Source organism: Diabrotica virgifera, chromosome 1 (assembly GCF_917563875.1).
Source record: "Diabrotica virgifera virgifera chromosome 1, PGI_DIABVI_V3a".
Classification (NCBI taxonomy): Eukaryota; Metazoa; Arthropoda; class Insecta; order Coleoptera; family Chrysomelidae; genus Diabrotica; species Diabrotica virgifera.
In genome coordinates, this window is record NC_065443.1 from 197,796,177 (window position 1) to 197,816,359 (window position 20,183).

General features: G+C 30.4%; 1 protein-coding gene across 3 annotated transcripts in view; it reads left to right on the forward strand.

Moving 5' to 3' along the window:
* Positions 1–3,205: 3,205 nt before the first annotated feature.
* Positions 3,206–20,183, forward strand: part of LOC114327593 (myrosinase 1-like) — a 99,229-nt gene continuing 82,251 nt past the window's right edge. The window contains exons 1-2 of one of the 3 annotated variants that reach the window (XM_050646298.1): positions 3,234–3,361; positions 8,409–8,426. In XM_050646298.1, coding sequence (XP_050502255.1) covers positions 3,321–3,361; positions 8,409–8,426 — 59 coding nt within the window. In that variant the 5' untranslated portion in view covers positions 3,234–3,320. Of the gene's footprint in view, positions 3,362–3,757; positions 3,879–8,408; positions 8,427–20,183 lie in introns of those variants that run through there. The other 2 variants (XM_028276261.2, XM_028276260.2) reach the window with 2 other exon arrangements.

The window sequence follows — 20,183 nt, forward strand, 5'->3', positions numbered from 1 at the left end:
TTAATGCTGTTAACTTGTTCAGTATCTCATTTGATAGATATTTGTAAGTACTTTCACAAATGTTTAATAAGTTTATGTTATAAAATGCATCATTTTCACGTAATTTAAGCTTGAATAATTAGATTGGGGTACTCGCCGAAAAAAATATGCATTCAATTAATACCTATAATTCACTTTAGTTAATACTAAAAGGCTTTTTTAGTAAGGATTTTATTTAATTTTTCATTAGCTTCAATTTTGGTAATAATAACTTTTTTGTAAAAACTTATACTTTTTGAGTTATCTATGAAAAATCGGTTAAAAACATGCATTTTTCTTACGAAAAATTAAAATTATTGATCTTTAATAACTCAAAAAGTTTTGATTTATTTTAATAACTTTATATAACAAATTTTGCTTAGAATTTGTCCCCTATCTAACTATGGGGTTATTTTTAATAAAAGAATTTTCACCCCGAGAAGGGGTGGCATCCACCCCCAGGGTAAAAGCGCAAGTTGGCACCATGTCACCTTTGTTTCTTGAGATACCCTCTAACCACTCACCAATTTTCATGCAAATCGATGGAGGTTGAACGAAATCGGAGGTAATAGCTCATATCCACCTTCAGTGACTACATTAATCGATTAGTTAAAAAATTATGCCTAACTCCACAGCGCGTTCCAACGAACGATGCCATACAGTGCGCCAATATTTGTGAGAGTGGTGACTATAGACCTAATTTTAGAAAAATCTTTATATGTGGCTTTATGTGTTAAAAGATTTTTGGTGTAAAATTGTCTGAACTTCTCAATAGTCAAGTCAGTTTTTTCTAAAATTTATATTCTAGTAGGTATTTTAATAAAACACTAATTTCGCAGTTCATTTGATTAATAAAAAATGAAGCAGTAGTCCGTTCTTTAACGGTAAAATATTGCAAAACCTCTAAATTTTAAAGAACCGCTTGGATTGACATGAAATTTGGCATACACATAGCTAACAAGTCAAAGAAGAAAAGTGATATTGTGCCGATATGTGCTTTTACCCTGGGGGTGGTTTTCACCCCCTCTTGGGGATGAAAAAATATTCATCCAAAGAAGGTCAGGAAATGGATAAACTTTCTAATTTTAAGTAACTTTTGTTCCATAGAGTTTTTTCACTAAGTAAATACTTTTCGAGTTGTTTGGCAGTGAATATGTTCATTTTTTCAACAAAATAACCACGCTTTAGACGGTTTTTCGCAAATAACTCAAATAGTAAGTATTTTGTCGAAAAAACGTTGTCGAAAAAAAAATGGTGTACATATCACGTCTCTACACCTAGTAAAAGCAGAGTTATAGCTCATGAAATATAGGTTCATATTCGTCAAATTCCAAATGGAATATTTTAACGTGAAATAACCAAAAATGAAGCACATTTCGGGGAAAACTCATTACAACTTATTTAAAGTGTTTAAAAAAATCTTCATTTTTCTTTTATAAAAAAAAATCCAGCATCAAAATTAAACAAGTTACGCTCAAAATAAAGTTACTCCCTTTTGGGTTTGGTAAAAAAATCGAGAAAATCACCCCCTAATTAGTATCTTAAATGAACTTAATCGTTACGACTTCACAAGTTCCTTGACTCGTGTATATATTTTTTATATGATCTGTAAGTTTCATCGGTTCAAAGTCCTTATTATTGAAAGGGCTGTAGTTATAAGAGGTTGAACGAGTCACTGATCACGAATGTATGCAAATTTAGAAACACCAAATCTCACTCAACTTTTGTCTAACAGAAAAACAAAAAATACGTGATATTTAAAAAAGCCAATGTGACTTTTTTTGTTTTTCGAGATTTTTGGTATCTCTAACAATTTTTAAGTTATTTTGAAATAAAGCATATTTCTCAAAATTTAAATTTTTAAAAATTTTGCTTTGAAACCAAATTTTTTCAAAAATATGCACTTTAAATCGATGAAACTTACAGATCATATAAACAAAACATAAGTAAAATAATTTGTGGAGCGGTAAGGATTAATTTCATTTAAGTTGCTAATTAGGGGGTGGTCTTCCCGATTTTTTTTTGCAAATACAAAAGGTACCAACTTTATTTTGAGCGTAACTTGCTTAAATTTTATGCTAGAAACTTTTTGTAAAAACAGAAATAAAGCTTTTTTTAAACACTTAAAAAAGTTATAATCGGTTTTTCCCAAAAAGTGCTTAACTTTTTGGATCTTTCACGTCGAAATATTCTATTTGAAATTTGGTGAATATGAATCTATTTTTTATTGGCTATAACTCTGGTTCTACGAGATCCAGAGACCTAAGTACACCATTTTTTTAAATTTTTTATAGACTATATTTTTCCTAAGAACGTTTTTGAGACAAAATACTTACTTTTTGAGTTATTTGCGAAAAACCGTCTAAAAATGTGGTTATTTTGTTAAAAAATAAACATATTCACTCGCAAATAACTGGAAAAGTGTTGACTTTACGAAAAAGCTTTATAGAACAAAACTTACTTAAAATTAGTCAGTTTACCCATTTCCGGACTTATTTTGGATATATATTTTTTAACCCCCAAGAGGGGGTGAAAGTCACCGCCAGGGCAAAAGCACACATCGGCACAATATCACTTTTTTTCTTTGACATGTAAGCTATACGTATGCCAAATTTCATGTCAATCCAAGCGGTTCTTTAAAATTTAGAGCAAAAACCGTGAAAGAATGGACTACAAGCCACTTTTGGAGCAGAACTTTTTGATATGTTGTTTATTATGCATTTCTTAACGAAATTATAAGAAGTTCTATCTTGATTGATTTTCTTCTTAAGTAAAAACTCCATTGATTCCCTTAAAAGTCACAATTTCCATTTGAATGGCCAACATTCGAAAGGAGAGGGCGCAATGAGAAGAAGAAGACAATAATAAAACGTTTTATTCTAATCCATAAGAAAAAATAAAAAATATGCATTTAAATATGTATCTTTATTTATTATTAAAGTAATAAACAAGTATATTAATTATAAAAGTAGTAAACAAGGAGTAAACACGGTACAACAACACAAGTTACAAAAATAATAAATAAAGTAAAAAAATTGCGACAATTTTTATATCTAAAAACAATATCAACATAAAGACATATATCAATTTTTATATCTTTTTATATCTCTAAACTCATTGTTTTCGGATTAATAAGTAATTACTTCTTCTATAAAATTAGGTAATTTTAAATCTTGCCTATCACCAAGTATAAAAACTTCGCACTTCAATTCAGTTTCAAGATATCTTTTTATTAGTGCAAAAAGAGTTCATTAGAATTTTATCGGCTGCTTCTTATTATAATTTGCTATTAATTTTGTGAGATGGAGTATACATTTTGTTTATTATTTCTTTGGGTAGGACGGTAAGTAAAATATGTAGAATATTTAGGAAATCTACGAAACTTTAGTAAATGGAAAAAATATACTGTTGTCGTTATTTAAGGAAATTGCACCTTACTAAATATTCAAATAAAACATTTGCAATAAAATTTTTTGGTTATTTTCAAGTCAAATCGAAGAAGATAACCACACTGCACAATTTTTCATTCATATAAAAGTAGAAGCAAAGGTACGTTTTCACTGTTACAAAAGTAATAAATAAAGTAAAAAAAATTGCGACAATTTTTATATCTAAAGACTTATCTCTAAACTTATTGCTTTCGGATCAATAAGTAATTACTTGTTCCATAAAATTAGGTAATTTTAAATCTTGCCTATCACATAACTATAAAAACTTTCCACTTAATTCAGTTTTAAGATATTTTTTTATTAGTGCAAAAAAAGTTCATTACAATTTTATCGGCTGCTTTTTATTATAATTTGCTATTAATTTTGTGAGATGGAGTATACATTTTGTTTATTATTTCTTTGGGTAGGAAGGTAAGTAAAATATGTAGAATATGTAGGAAATCTATGAAACTTTAGTAAATGGAAAAAAATATACTGTTGTCGTTATTTAAGGAAATTGCACCTTACTAAATATTCAAATAAAACATTTGCAATAAAATTTTTTGGTTATTTTCAAGTCAAATTGAAGAAGATAACTACACTGCATAATTTTTCATTCACATAAAAGTAGAAGCAAAGGTACGTTTTCACTGTTACAAAAGTAATAAATAAAGTAAAAAAATTGCGAAAATTTTTGCACTTAATTCAGTTTTAAGATATTTTTTTATTAGTGCAAAAAAAGTTCATTAAAATTTTATCAGTTGCTTTTTATTATAATTTGCTATTAATTTTGTGAGAGGGAGTATACATTTTGTTTATTATTTCTTTGGGTAAGAAGGTAAGTAAAATATGTAGAATATGTAGGAAATCTACGAAACTTTAGTAAATAGAAAAAAATATACTCTTGTCGTTATTTAAGGAAATTGTAGCTTATTAAATATTCAAATAAAACATTTGCAATAAAATGTTTTGGTTATTTTCAAGTCAAATTGAGGAAGATAACCACACTGCATAATTTTTCATTCACATAAAAGTAGAAGCAAAGGTACGTTTTCACTGTTACAAAAGTAATAAACAAAGTAAAAAATTGCGACAATTTTTATATCTAAAACTTATCTCTAAACTAATTGCTTTCGGATTAATAAGTAATTACTTGTTCCACAAAATTAGGTAATTTTAAATCTTGCCTATCACATAACTATAAAAACTTTGCACCTAATTCAGTTTCAAGATATTTTTTTATTAGTGCAAAAAAAGTTCATTACCATTTTATCAGCTGCTTTTTATTATAATTTGCCATTAATTTTGTGAGATGGGGGTTTATTATTTTTGTTTACATTACATTTTGTTTATTATTTCTTTGGGTAGGAAGGTAAGTAAAATACGTAGAATATTTAGGAAATCTCCGAAACTTTAGTAAATAGAAAAAAATATACTGTTGTCGTTATTTAAGGAAATTGCACCTTATTAATATTCAAATAAATCATTTGCAATAGAATTTTTTGGTTATTTTCAAGTCAAATCGAAGAAGATAAACACACTGTATAATTTTTCATTCACATAAAAGTAGAAGCAAAGGTACGTTTTCACTGTTGAGCTCATCGCTGAAGGATCGTCGCAGACCCATGACCCATATTTAGTTCAGAGAAATAAGGAAAAAAAATATCCTGTTGGTAACACAACCCCCTCTAGGCTGAAACTAAATTTTTTCAGTAGCATGGACATCTATAATAATAACCTATATGTTTCCTGCAGCCGATTTTGATGATATACATAGTTATAAACAAATAAAAATCAAAAAACGGTAAATTTTCGCTTCTTTCTTCTATTATCAAAAAGTTAAGCATTTTAAACAAATTTGAGAGCAAGACACTCATAAATCGTATAAAACACTTCAATATGGCGTTCGCTGAATATGTCTATCCTTATTAGTTGCTTAGAAAATTGCAAAATAAATCATAAATTTTGAGTTTATATAAATATTCGTAACTTATGTAAAAATTAACTTAGAACCTTCTTATTACACGGAATGCTGAGACTTCTGGTGCTTAAATCATACTCTAAATTTGAAAGCAATCGGTCAAATGGTTTAAAAAATTTATTTAATTTATTTATATAAAATTTATTTAATTTATTTATTTAAAATTTATTTAATTTATTTATCCCAAATTAAATTTTTTTGCAACACTAAAGTCGGAAAATGATAAAGCTACAGTAATCATTTGAATAGTTTATGAAAGAAGATTTAGACTATTAATTTAATTTAAAAAAATGACAAAAAATAATTCTATATATTGCAAAATTATTTTGCAAGAACATGTGAATTAAAAGGGGGGGGCTAACTTCGTCTCTAATTGTCCTAGGACAATTGTTTTTCTTTCTAAATGTGTATAAAAATTTAGTCTTTCTAAATATGAAAAAATAATTTTTCTACTGGTAACGGTTAAAAAGTTACTCTAATTGTTTATAAGTAAGCAAAAAATCGACATGATTTGCAAAAAATTTTACACTGCTTAAAATAACTTTTTGTCATTTTTTTTAATTAAGTTAATAGTATCAATGTTCTTCTTCCATAAACTGTCCGAAGTATTACTGTAACCTCGTAATTGTCTGACTTATAGTGTTGCAAAAAATGAATTTGGGAAAAGCAAATTAAATAATTTTTAAACTATTTGACCAATTGCTTTGAAATTTAAAATATAATTTAAGCACAAGAAGTCTCATCATTCCGTGTAATAAGAAGGTTCTAACTTAATTTTTACATAAGTTATGAACATTTATAAAATCTCAAAATTTATGACTTATTTTACAATTTTCTAAGCAACAAATAAGGATAGATATATTCAGCGAAGCCATATTGAAGTTTTTTATATGGTTTATAAGTTTCTTATTCTCAAATTTGTTTAGAATGCTTCACTTTTTAGTAATAGACGAAAAAAGCGAAAATTTACCGTTTTTTGATCTTCATTTGTTTATAACTATGTATATCATTAAAATCGGCTGCAGAAAACATATAGATTACTAATATAGATGTCCATACTACTCAAAAAATTTAGTTTCGGTCTGGAGGGGATGTGTCACGAGAAAAATTATATTTCTCTGGACTAATTATATTGACTATTTTTTATAAATTCAACTAAATAATTTTTTTCGACTCATACAATATTTTAGATTTTTTGGATCATTCGAAACAAAAAAGGTCTTTTGTAATTTCTATCATAAGTGGATCGTTTTCGACTTATACACAATTTAAAACTAAAAAAACGAAAAATAACGATTTAGGGCTCAAAAATATAAGTAAAAAATTATTTGAAATTTTGAAGGACCTAAATTCAAATTCAAAAGCTGCATTGTTAATGCAGCCCGATTGCCCGTCTTCCCATTAGGAACTTTCCTCATTATCAATTAAAAACATATATTTTAGAATAACACATGGCAAAAATTCTTATCGGGATCTGATAGAAGAATGTTTAATCTTGATTAATTTAGGTATTTGACGATTACAAAAGTAATATTTTTTACTTTTGTTTTTGAGTCTTGAAAATCGTATTTTTTGGTTATATTTTCAGTTTTAAATTGTTTATAACTCAAAAACGATCAAAATAACAGAATAAATACAAAAAAATGTTCCGAATGACCAAAAAAATCTAAAATAATATCTGCCCGGGCCGAATAAAATTTCGTAGAATTTATAAAAAAAATTCTTTTTTTATTTATTAAAATAATATTATTATTAATACCTGCTAGCAGAAGAAATAGAGGACGAAGCCATATTAGAAATGTTAAGTGCTCCAGGATTGGAAAAACATGCAATATTTAAAAGAAGACAAGAAAAAGGATGAATCAAAATTGTGATAAAACTATTTATTAGGAGATGATGTAAATTAAATGAGACATTCTTATAAAAATAAGCTTCACTTCAGACACTGCTAAAAATCTCTCAAATAAAAAACTCCGAAAACCTTTACACACTGCTAAAAATCTCTCAAATTAAATAATAAAACTTTCAAAATCACATATACACGCCATTATAACCTGCAACTGCAGCAGTACATTTAAAGCATATTTTTGAATCTTGTTTGAAACTATGGTAGAATTATTTTTAAATTAAATAAACATATTTAGTACAATTTAAAAAATATTTAAAAAAATTCAAGACTAAATATTGAAAAATAAGCCAACGGTGGCAAATTTTTACAGACACCTCAAAAAAAAGTTTTTGCAGTAAACATCAGATCTCGTAATTGGATCATTTGAAACAAAAAATTCAAAAATATTTTATTAGCATGAGTTTCTTCTTGAGGTAACGCTCTCGAGTTTTTTAGTTTTAACGATTTTTGAGATTTTTAAATCACCCAGAAGTCAAAATAACGAAATTTTTTGTAAAAAATGGTAAAAATTAACATATTTATTATCGTTAAACAAAAAATAAGCCTAAAAAATATCTCTATCTCGACAGAGTTTCCTCACGAAATGCCTAAAGAAAATCTATGAAAAATTTAAATTTACAGGACGTTACATATTCGTAAAGACATTTTAACGTCTGCTTATTTTTTGGAAAAAGAATTTCGTTTAAATTGACAGGTAAAGGACAATTTAGATCAATTAACTTTTCATATATCACTTTAATATTTTGTCTGTACTGTCCACACTCCAATATTAGGTGCTGTAGATCTCCCATTCCACCACAGTATTATACTGTATTATTATTATACTGTAGTACCTATTCCTTTTTATTTCAAACTGTCTTAGCATTGTTTAGGAAAGACTATTTAAAAAATTCTGTTATAAACAATGGTCTTTAGTTTTCACTGTTCTTAAATAACATTACATCGTTGTGACTGTATTGTGTGTCTTGCATTGTTCGCTTCCGTTTGCTTACGTTTGTGTTTGGTGTTTTTTTTAGTAATTTTGATGAGTAGGTACTGTGCATATTTATAAATATATTTCATGTTATTTCAGTTCTAACGGAGTTTACCTGTAAGTATACCGTATTTTATTAATTTTTACCATATTCTCCGGCTATCTCGGATTTTCGATAACCCGGATCGGCCGCGGTCCCGATTAATCCGAGTTACCGAGCTTCCACTGTATTCAACTTGAAATAACAGCTAAACGGTCGATTTTAGGTGTATAATGCTACCAATAACTAAGCGAGATATGCTACAAAAAAATTGACGACTAATGTATTTTAAGAAAAAAATGAGAAATATATTTAGCCCCTCATCAACCAGAATTTAAATGCATCGTTTTTCTTGTACAATACATTTTATTATAGTGTTACTTCTATGTTCAAAAATTTGGACGGGTTTAAAATGAATGGTTTTTGAAGAAAATGGGATCAAAGATATAAAGCCCATTTTTAAATTTTCTTAAAAATCTTCCTTTTTCTCCATGTAACTCGAAATTGATAAGCCGTACGAAAACAAGATACTTTACAAAAATGTAGGGTTTTTTTAGATAAAAATTTTGTTTTTATTTTTCATTACTATATCTCTTATCATTTACAAGTTAAATGGAGAAAAATGAAGATTTTTAAGAAAATTTTAAAATGCACTCTATAGTTTAATCAAATTTTTTTCAAAAACCATTTATTTTAAACCCTTCTAACTTTTTGAACATAGAAGTAACACTATAATAAAATGTGTTGTATAAGGAGAACAATGCATTTAAATTATGGTGGATGAGGGGTTAAATAAACTTCTCATTTTTTCTTAAAATACATTAGTCATCAATTTTTTGCAGCCTCTCGCTTAGTTTGAATGTAATCGACATTTAATATTGCTCATTTTAAAGATCTTTTCAAGCAATACAAAAGGTATTGGTAGCATTACATACACCTCAAATCGACCGTTTCTCTGTTATTTTAAGTTGAATACACCGATCTGAGCATGCACCAAAAAAACAAACTCCTACCATATCTCTTTCTGTATTATAACTAGAAGATTTATGAACGAATCTCTTCGTTTTCTTATAAGCTACAAAAAATTTTTATATAGTTATATTAGTTAGATGAATAGTTTTTAAGGTATTCGCCAAAAACCCCCAAAAAGGTGTAATTTTTCAATGAAAATGGCCAATTTTCAACCACGAATAACTCAAAAAGTATTGAGTTTAAAAAAAAATTACAAAACAGTTTTTGCTTAGAATTACGTTCTCTAGCGACCGTGGTTATTTTGACCAAAAAATTTTCCAAACACTTGAAGGGGTGGGAACAGCCTCCAAGATAAAAGCGCACGTCGGCATAGGGTAGACTTTGAATTAGGAGATAAGTAGAGGCTATTCCCAAAATTTCATTAAAATCCATGTAGTTGGATAAAATTCGGAGGTAATATCCTGTTCTTGCTCTCATTGACTGGCGTATAAAGCAATTTTCTCCCGTAATTCACAGCATTTTTAAGAACCTTTTCTAAACTTAACCATCGAAGATGATTGTGGTATAAGACATCAGTATGTTTTGTTTCTAACTTTTCCAAAAATGCTATGAATGCACGATGATTTAATCAATTTGAACGAATACAATTAACAATATTAGTTATAATTGAAATGATGTTGTCTGCAAAACATTTTTGCATAACACCTGTTCTGGAAATTGTTTATGAACGTAACCTTTAAGTTTTTCAACATTACACTATTTGCTCCTCTTAAATTTGGTGCTCCATCGGTTGTTGCACTTACTAGGTGGTTACGGGTTTAAAATTTTCCAGTTCCAAAAAACAGTTCCCGATTAGTTCAAAAATATCGTTTCCATTTGTTGAAATTTCACAAATTTCATTGAGGGAGCCGACAAAATTCTGTACCGGAAACCCAAATAACCCCCTGCGAAAGTGTCAATTAATAGCTGCATTATCTATATTTATTTATTAATATTAGCAATCATGTTAAAAAATCTTAAAATGAAAATAATTTACTTTTTCCGCAAGTCAAAAAAAAAAAGTATAAAGGGCCGCATGCGGTCCGCGGGCCGCACTTAGTCCACCCCTGAGTATAGACTATAGACGTTTCATGTGACCCTTATTTCGGTTACTGACTAGCTCAGCCGGGCGTAGATCCTGTGGTGTGACAAAATAAATCACCTTTCCAAAGTAATGATATAACTAAAATGAAATAATTCTAACTAGGAATTTAACAATAAAATATTAAAATTAAAAAATCTTTTTTTGAAAAACACTTATAGAAAATTAACAAAATGCCATTATACATATCTGTGCACCAGTGGTGTCATGGTGTGGGAACGCGTGGGAACGCCGTTCCCGCACTGGTTAAGAAAAGAAAAAAAAATAATAGAGAATTTAGGTTTTGTAAACAAAAATTAGCAATGCGTTCCGGCACTGCGTTCCCGCACTGCTAATTTTGCCATGACACCACTGCTGTGCACCTTATTGAATTATGGCAAACATGGACCTTCATACTGCACGCAAAACCTGTCAAAACAAAATGCCGTCTTGAATCTCTAACTTTCCCTGGCTTCGTTCCCAATTCATGCTTGATTCTTGTAGGCCGTGACGTTCTTATTTCAGGTCCGTCTTCTTTTCTAGAATTAGTGAGATACTCAACTAGAGCTTTTCTAAAATCTACAATTCACAGTTTTTTGTTGTGTCACTGTACATAAGGGAGGCATTTACAACATCAGTATTTGATATCAATTAAATTCGCTGTCAGCCGATGATTAGAGGGGATTTGACAGTTTTCGCCAACGCTGTTAGTGACAGTTTTGTGCATTGAATTTGAACAATTTTGTTATGAAGCTATTAATTCCATGTGGCATTTTTATAATCAACTATTTTCAACGAGAAATAAGCCACAATTTTACCAAAAAAAAAATGATTTTATTAACGTTTCGAAGCCCAAATCGGGTTTCGTTGTCAAAATACAAAATACTACTGTAGTATTTTATATTTTGACAACGAAACCCGATTTGGGCTTCGAAACGTTAATAAAATCATTTTTTGGTAAAATTGTGGCTTATTTCCCATTGAAAAGAGTTGAACAATTTTATCAGAAAATTACAAGTTTTAAACCGCGAGAGAGCGCTACTAACGAAACACAGCCAATAAAAACAGAGGTAACCTCAAAATTTCACATAAACTTCTTTTTCTCAATGGCCTCTTGCGTAAGCAGTCATCCAGTCGCACGAATTTATATACTATATAATAAAATTATAATGAATAAAATTAAAAAACATAATTACTTTTACTTTAATTATGTGTATTGGTTCAGTAATCCGGTTACAATAATATTTCAGTTCATAATTTGTGTTTTTCTAGATAAATATCTATTTTTCTCGTTTTGTATATTTCATATTTCACATACACCAATTTTATCAGAAAAGTATAAGTTTCAAACCGCGAGAGAGCGCTACCGTCGAAACTCAAAGCCAATAGTCAGTTTCTTGTACCATTTGACCGTTTTTTTAGTGGGGATGAATATGAAGTCATTTGGTCGCTCAACAACAGCAGATTTAGATTTATTATAATCTAGATTCTAGATAGAACCATCTTTGGTCCTTTTATTAACTTATCTCTGTTTCTCGGTCTTCTCTTTTTAGTCGGTCGGATTAGCCAAGCGGTCTGAGGTTCTCGAACGATAAATCTAGAGCAGGGATTCCCAACCGGTGGTACGCCTACCACTGGTGGTACGCGGGAAGGTTTCAGGTGGTACGCGTCACGTGGGTGAAACAAGCGATTACGCTGCTACGCAACTACTCGTATTTGGACGATTTGATTTTCATGAACAAGTTAAAGAGTTTTTGTTAAATGTGAAGAGCATTTTTAATACAATAAATGAGTATATAATATGATCAAAATAGGCGTTCCTTGGTCAAAGTGTATTGGTGTTTGTACAGATGGAGCAAAAGCTATGTCAGAAAAATTGACAGGACTATCAGCAAAAATATAGACAGTTGCTCCTGAATGCCGAAGTACACATACAGCGAGAAAAATTAGCTGCTAAAGGTATGCCGGACAATATGATATCCGTTACATCACTTGGTACGAAAGTTATTAACTTTATAAAGGCTAGGGCTCGTAATTCAAGGTTATTCTCCTTGATGGTGAAGATATGTGTGGCAAGTTCAAAACTCTTCTGATGCATGTAGAAGTGAGATGGTTATCTCGAGGGAAAATTTTCACCCGTCTCTTCCAACTAACGTCAGAAGTTTTAATGCTTTGAACTGAAAAATATAATGACATGAAAAGCTTGTTCTGTGATGAAGAATGATTGTCAAGATTGGCGTATCTAGCTGACAATTTTGACAGACTCAACACGTTGAACATGGGTCTTTAGGGAGCAAACACAACACCCATCACAGCCAATGAGAAAATAAACTTTCAAGAAAAACTTGGTTCTTTTATGTTCTTAAATACAGGGAAATAATGTTTCTGCATTTCCTAGACTGTCATCGTTTTTTGAAGGAAACAAAATATCTGCAATACCTTATTTGGTTGCTGACATAATTCTTCACTTGGAATCTTTTCATGAAAGTTGTAATAAATGTTTCTCTGAATATTATTTCAAACTTGACAGGATCAGAAATCCTTTTGCAGGAACCTCACCAAATGAGTTGGAATTACAAGAAATATTCATCGATCTAAGAGAAGACGGACAGATCTATGAAGGACAATTTTAAAGAGGAATCCTTAATTGACTTCTGGATCGGGTGCAAATCCGAGTATCCAATGCTATTCTGGCAAGCTACGCTGTTTTTAATGCCGTTTGTCACTAGTTACTTATGTGAGACAAGTTTTTCTGAACTATTGGATACATAAATAAATAAATATAGAAATAGACTACCTAGTGTAAATATTTTACTAAAAAAAATAGGAATTGGGAGGGGGGGACTTCCTTAAATTCCATGCCCCCGGTGTTTAGTGGTACGCCAAAATATTCAAAATATTTCAGGTGGTACGCAGTTGATAAAAGGTTGGGAACCCCTGATCTAGAGGATATTCAGTCGAGGTTCGATCCCTGGACGGTGAATGGAAAAATAAAAAGGACATCTCGAGCATGAGCACATCTCGTTTATCCTTTCATATCATGCCAGTGATTCCAGCTTCGTTTTTCTGTGCAATACTTTCACCGGGACGAAGTTTACTTTCCACAACTTTTTTTGACAACCCTCTTCTAGGTAAACCCTTACACAAGGGTAATATCACATTAGTTGGCTGCATCAATATTTTTTTCATAATTTAATATAGCCCATTAAAATGCTACATTTTTTAGGCCGTACCTTGCATTTCTTAGAGGAGTCAATTTTATTTCTTTAATGTGTAGGGGGAATTAGTAGAAGCTTAAGTTCAAGTTTTTGGGGTCGCCATCCTTGTCCTCCGGTCGCCATCTTGGAAATGGGGTGCAAAGGGGTTTCGCGCTATATCTCGTAAACTACCAACCCTACGGAAAATCTAATTTAACATAAAATGTAGCAAATTAAATTTTCCACAATTTTGTTTCTATTACTTTTTATCGTCAAGTGACCAACAAAAAAGATATAACCAAAAATTATGTAAATTTTTTTAACAAGTTTCCTTTTGGATGTTTTAACTTTTTTTCAGTTCATTTTAAAATAAAATAATATTATAACAATTTTGTAGAGGGTTTTTCAGCGAACAATTTCCACTATAAAGTTGTTTAATTCTATTTATTTATATAGGTTTTACAGCGCTCCAAACTTGACCAGATTCTCGAATGCTCATAGGGATACAATAAAAACAAAAGTTAGACTTACTTTTCTATCTATATATATTTTTTATTCATACAATTTATTATGATTTTAACATTCCTATGCTATTATTAATCTGTTTTTGACCTTTCTTCCCACTATAAAACTTATAACTCTAAGCATATATAGAAAAGGCCCAAGAAGTTGTTTGAGGACAAATTCGCCGCTTCAGAAGAAGAATGACGCAACCGCAAAATGCAAAATTCTTAAGCAGATCAAAAAAAGATTTTTGATATCAAAATCATAAAGTATGATAAAAATTAGCCATTCACCACACCCTGGTCAGGATCTCGAGATATAAGCGTTTTTTGGGGTGTGCTGCTTGTATATGAAGTAACATAACTTTTTTCTTATTATATATTTTGACCTAAAATTTTCCAAAAAACTTCTTCATGAACTATATTTTATTGTTGTGTTGGTTAAAATTATAAACTAAAAAGTTTGTCACTCAACTTTTTTAAATAAACATGAAACTAACGAAATATGATGACAAAATGTTAATAAATTAACAACTCCTTTTTTAATGTGTTTAAAAATTTTGGACAAATTTCATTGTTATCTACGTACTTCAAAGATAACACAGTACAATTTTTAAAAGGAAATATTTACAGCGACCAAAGATACAGCGAGGTAAATTTGAAAAATCATCAAAATTGATTTTTGTCATTTTTGTATAAAATTTATTTTTTTAACATGTTCCACTAACTCTAGATAAAAATAAACTTCATATTCGGATTCAGCGACCTCTAAAACATAAAAATAGAGCAAAATTGATCATTCACCTTAAATTTTATTTTCGTGGTTGGCATAACGGTTAATGCCGCTCGTCTAATATACAGGGTGTCCAGAAACTCTACCGACAAACGAAGACAGGAGATTTTTCAGATAATTTTAAGATAATTTAACCCAATTCACTTAGTCCGAAAATGCTTCCTAAGGGAGCTAGAGCTCTTTGAAGATGGCGTCTTGTAATTAGTTTTTCTTAAATACCGCCAGAATGCTTTTATTTAGAAAAACAAAGATTGGTACGCGTATCTTCAAGATATAAATCTAATCCATCTATTGCAAATTTCTAGTACCGATCATAGGCGTCCGTTTTAGGTAGGGCAACGGTTATTTTATCGCATAACTTTTTTATCTTTAACTTTTATGCCTTTATGACACTGGATTATTAAATTGTGAAGTATTCTAGTACTAAAAGGTACTCTTGTTTTAAATCGGTAGGGCACACCGTTTTCTAGAAAAATCGATTTGAAAATTTTTCGCTTTATGAATTAAAAAAAAAATTTCAAAAAAAAACTGTTTAGAAAGACGAAAACTGGTACATTTATTTATATACCAGAGATAAATCGATTTCATTAAATGCGAATTTCTAGTACTGGTCATAGACGTCCGTTTTGGGTAGGTCAACAGTTATTTTATAGCATACCTTTCTTGTCTTGAATTTTTGAGCATTTTTGACACTAGATTATTAAATTATGAGGTATTCGAGTACTAAAAGTTACTCTTACTTTATGTTTGTAAAATACTTCGTTTTTTGTTGAAAAGTTCTTTCAATTTTTTTTCAAATTCCAAGAACGAAAAACTTTCAAATCGATTTTTCTAGAAAACGGTGTGTCCCACCGACTTAAAGCAAGAGTACCTTTTAGTACTAGAATACCTCACAATTTAATAATCCGGTGTCAGAAATGCATGAAAGGTAAGGACAAAAAAGTTATGCGATAAAATACCCGTTGATCTACCCAAAACGGACGCCTATGACCAGTACTAAAAATTTGCAATGGATGGAATCGATTTATCTCTGAAAAGTAAATAAGCGTACCAATTTTTGTTTTTCTAAATAGACGCGTTCTGGAGGTATTTAAGAAAAACTAATTTCATGACGCCATCTTCAAAGAGCTCTAGCTCCCTTAAGAAGCATTTTCGGACTAGGTGAATTGGGTTAAATTGTCTTAAAATTATCTAAGGAATTTCCTGTCTTCGTTTGTCGGTAGAGTTTCTGGACACCCTGTATAGATAGAAAAGCATTATTTTTCTACGAGAATTCGAGAATCTGGGTAAGTTTGGAGCGCTGTAAAACCTAGATAATAAATAAAATTAAACAACTTTATAGTGAAAATTGTTTATTGAAAAATCCTCTACAAAATCGCTATGATGTTATTTTATTGTGAAATGAACGTAAAAAAAGTTATAACCTCCAAAAGAAATTTCTTACAAAATTGTCTCTTATTTTTGTTTATAACTTTTTTGTTGGTCACTTTACGATAAAAAGTAATAGATATAAAATTGTAGAAAATTTAATTTGCTTCATCTTATATGAAATTACATTTTCTATAGGGTAGCTAGTTTACGAGATACAGCGCGAAAGCCCTTTGCACCTCTTTTTCCAAGATGGCGGCCGGGGGACCAGGGCCTCAACCCCAAAAACTTGAACTTAAGCTTCTACTGAACCCCCCTACACATTAAAAAAATAAAATTGACTCCTCTAAGAAATGCACACTAAATGTAACATTTCAATGGACTAATATACCTACACAGTTTGAATATAATAAAACCGTATTTTTGTCGTTTCGGTTTATTATACTAACGTCCAATAAAACGTCATTCGGAGGAAACCTTTGCTTTCATCTACACATACATCTTTTTTAGGAAAGTAAATAAAGCTTGAAATTACAATTTGATCCATCAATAAGCCCTCCTTATTTTGCCAATACGATCGGCAGGATCATTATCTGTAGTTTGGTTGTCAGAGAAGTGAAGACATTGTAGAATCAATTCCAATCTATTCCTACTCATAATTGTTCCAGGAACTCGTTGTCCAATAATTTTGTCTTTACTCCAAGAATAATTAATTTTTGGCAGTTTTATCCGTCCCATACATAGCTGAAGGAAAAAAACCGTTTATACTGCATTTGAAAGTTATTGATAGCACAGTGTTTACCATACAGGTCATTTGGATTGTATGTTGCATTGTACACAAACTTCGAATACAATGCAACATACAATACAAATAACCTGTGTAAAAACTGTGCTATCAATAATTTTTAAATAATATCAAATAATATTTTCAAAAATAATTTTCAAACGGATTATAATTTTATGTTTGTCAGTTGGTGTCCAAGAATGTCAACGAGCTTGTGGTTTATCATCTTTTTATAGTATAGATTATGCCGTAAATACACTAAGCACCAAAATTAACGCACCACCTTAAAAATGGGACATTTTTGATGTCTTGTATTTCCTAAACCTGTTGTCCTATTTTAGTAATTTTTTTAATATGTTATAGCTTTATTCTTCAAGAATATTGATGTAATCATATTGTTGCTAAACAGATAAGTATCATTGTATACCTGGTGTACCAATAATAGTGTGTTTTTTCCTCAAAGTTTGGAACACCCTGTGGAATATTCTGGCGTATATAAAATATTAAAATTAAAACTCGACTGTAGCCTTATGCTTTCGTAATATTATGCTTCTTGATTCATTAGCTTATGCTTAATAATAAAAAAGTTAGGTACTTTAACAACTAGCCATGTTCTTCATCAATACAGGGTGTTTCTAAATAAGTGCGACAAACTTTAAGGGGTAATTCTGCATGAAAAATAATGACCATTTGCTTTATAAACATATGTCCGCAAATGCTTCGTTTCCGAGAAACGGGATGTTGAATTTTTTCTTACAAACTGACGATTTATTTATTGCTCTAAAACCGGATGAGGTATGCAAATGAAATTTGGTAGGTTTTAAGAGGTAATTATTGCGCATTTTTTGGCATACAATTAAGAATTTTATATTCACCATTGGCGTGCATACGGGTCATATTACTCGGTCATATTACCCGTATGTACGCCAATGGTGAATATAAAATTCTTAGTTGTATGCCAAAAAATTCGCAATAACTACCTCTTAAAACATACCAAAATTTATTTGCATATCGCAACCGGTTTAAGAGCAATAAATAAATCGTCAGTTTGTAAGAAAAAATTCAGCATCCCATATCTCGAAAACGAAGCATTTGCAGACATATCTATGTTTATAAAGCAAACGGTCATTATTTTTTCATGCAGAATTACTCCTTAAAGTTTGTCGCACTTATTTAGAAACACCTTGTATTGATGAATAACGTTGCTAGTTGTTAAAGTACCTAACTTTTTTATTATCCAACATAAGCTAATGAATAAAAAAGCATATTGTTAAGAAAGCATAAGGCTAGAGTTGAGTTTTACTTTCAATATTTTATATACGCCAGAATATTCCACAGGATGTTCCAAACTTTGAGGAAAAAACACACTATCATTGTTACACCCGGTATACAATGACACTTATCTTTTTAGCAACAATATTATTACACCGATATTCTTGAAGAATAAGGCTAAAACAACTTAAAAAAATCACAAAAATCGGACAACAGGTTTAGGAAATACAAGATATCCAAAATGTCCCATTTTTAAGGTGGTGCGTTAATTTTGGTGCTTAGTGTAACTTGGTTTCGTTTGGTATGTTTTCAAAAATATTTTCAGTAGCCAAAAGCATATAATATACACATATAATAAATTCGTAGTGGTATGACTAATGTAATGGCCGTGTAAAGGTGGTAGTTAGTTAGACAGTATAATACCCCATTTTATTGGACTAAAATCAAAAGCAGTAAAAATAATTATTAGAATGTGTATGTGGCTTTATGCTACATAGGTTTTAAACTTTTTTATAAATAAATTAAAATTGTGTTATTAATCGCTTGAATTTTTTTTAAACATAATTTTTATCTAAAGCTAACACTTAAACCTTAAACTCAGGGTAGCCTTTTTGTATATCTTATCAGTCATTATCCTCTTATATAATGCAAAATATGACTAAATCGATAATTTACAGGTCTTCATAATGTGGATTAAGATTTATATAATCTACCGATGGAAACAGTTTTATGTATTGTTTCTAAAGATGCCGCCATGCAAAATCTGATTAAACATACAACACCAAAGTAATAATTTAAAGGTCTTGCAAATTTAGATCAAAATAAAGATGAACTAACCATCTTCTTCTTTAGGTACCGTTTCCTCTAAGGAGGTTGGTAATCATCACAGCTATTTTCACTTTTGGGATTGCAGCTCTGAACAAGTCGACGGAACTGCAATTATACCACTTTCTCAGATTGTTGAGCCAGGAGATGAGTCTTCTTCCAATACTTCGTTTTCCCTATATTTTTCCCTGCATTATAGTTTGTAGCAGCACATATTTATCCGTACTAACCATGCTCACAGTTTTCATTTTTATCAAAAACCTCACTGAAATACAAAATATTTACTGTTTATATAGTATATGTTATAGTCAAAGCATGTTTCCGCATAAAGACATTCATAAGCAAACCTGGATCTCAAACGACCATATTACGCGAAACCAAATTGACCACATTATTGTAGATGCCCGACATGGGAACAATATCATAGACGTAAGAAGCCTCAGAGGAATAGACGGAGACACAGATCATTACTTAGTCAGAGCAAAAGTCAAATCCAGAATATCTAGCCACAAATACAAGAAAACAACAATGAACCCACAATGGAACATGGACGAAATGTAGAACACAGAGAAACATCAAAAATATATAGAACAAATTAAACAAACCTTGAACGCTGAAACAGCTTACAATGATATAGAAGAGCTGTGGGAAACGACTGCCGAAATAATAACCAAGACAGCTGACAAGATCTTTGGAAGGAGTAGGCAGAAGACGGCAAAAACATGGTATGACGATGAATGTCGGAAACAGCTGGTAAAAAGACAAATAGTAAGGAAGACATGGATACAACTACAAACAGACAAAAGCAAAAAGGAATACGACGACTGCCGAAAAGAAACAAGAAAAATGATACGCACAAAGAAAAGAAACTATGAACAACAAAAATATGAAGCTATGGAGAGAGACAGACCCAAACCAGGCTCCAGAGAATTCTATAAAGCAATCTCCACTGAGAAAAGAGGACATAGAACCAATTCTATCCATACACTGAGAGACAATC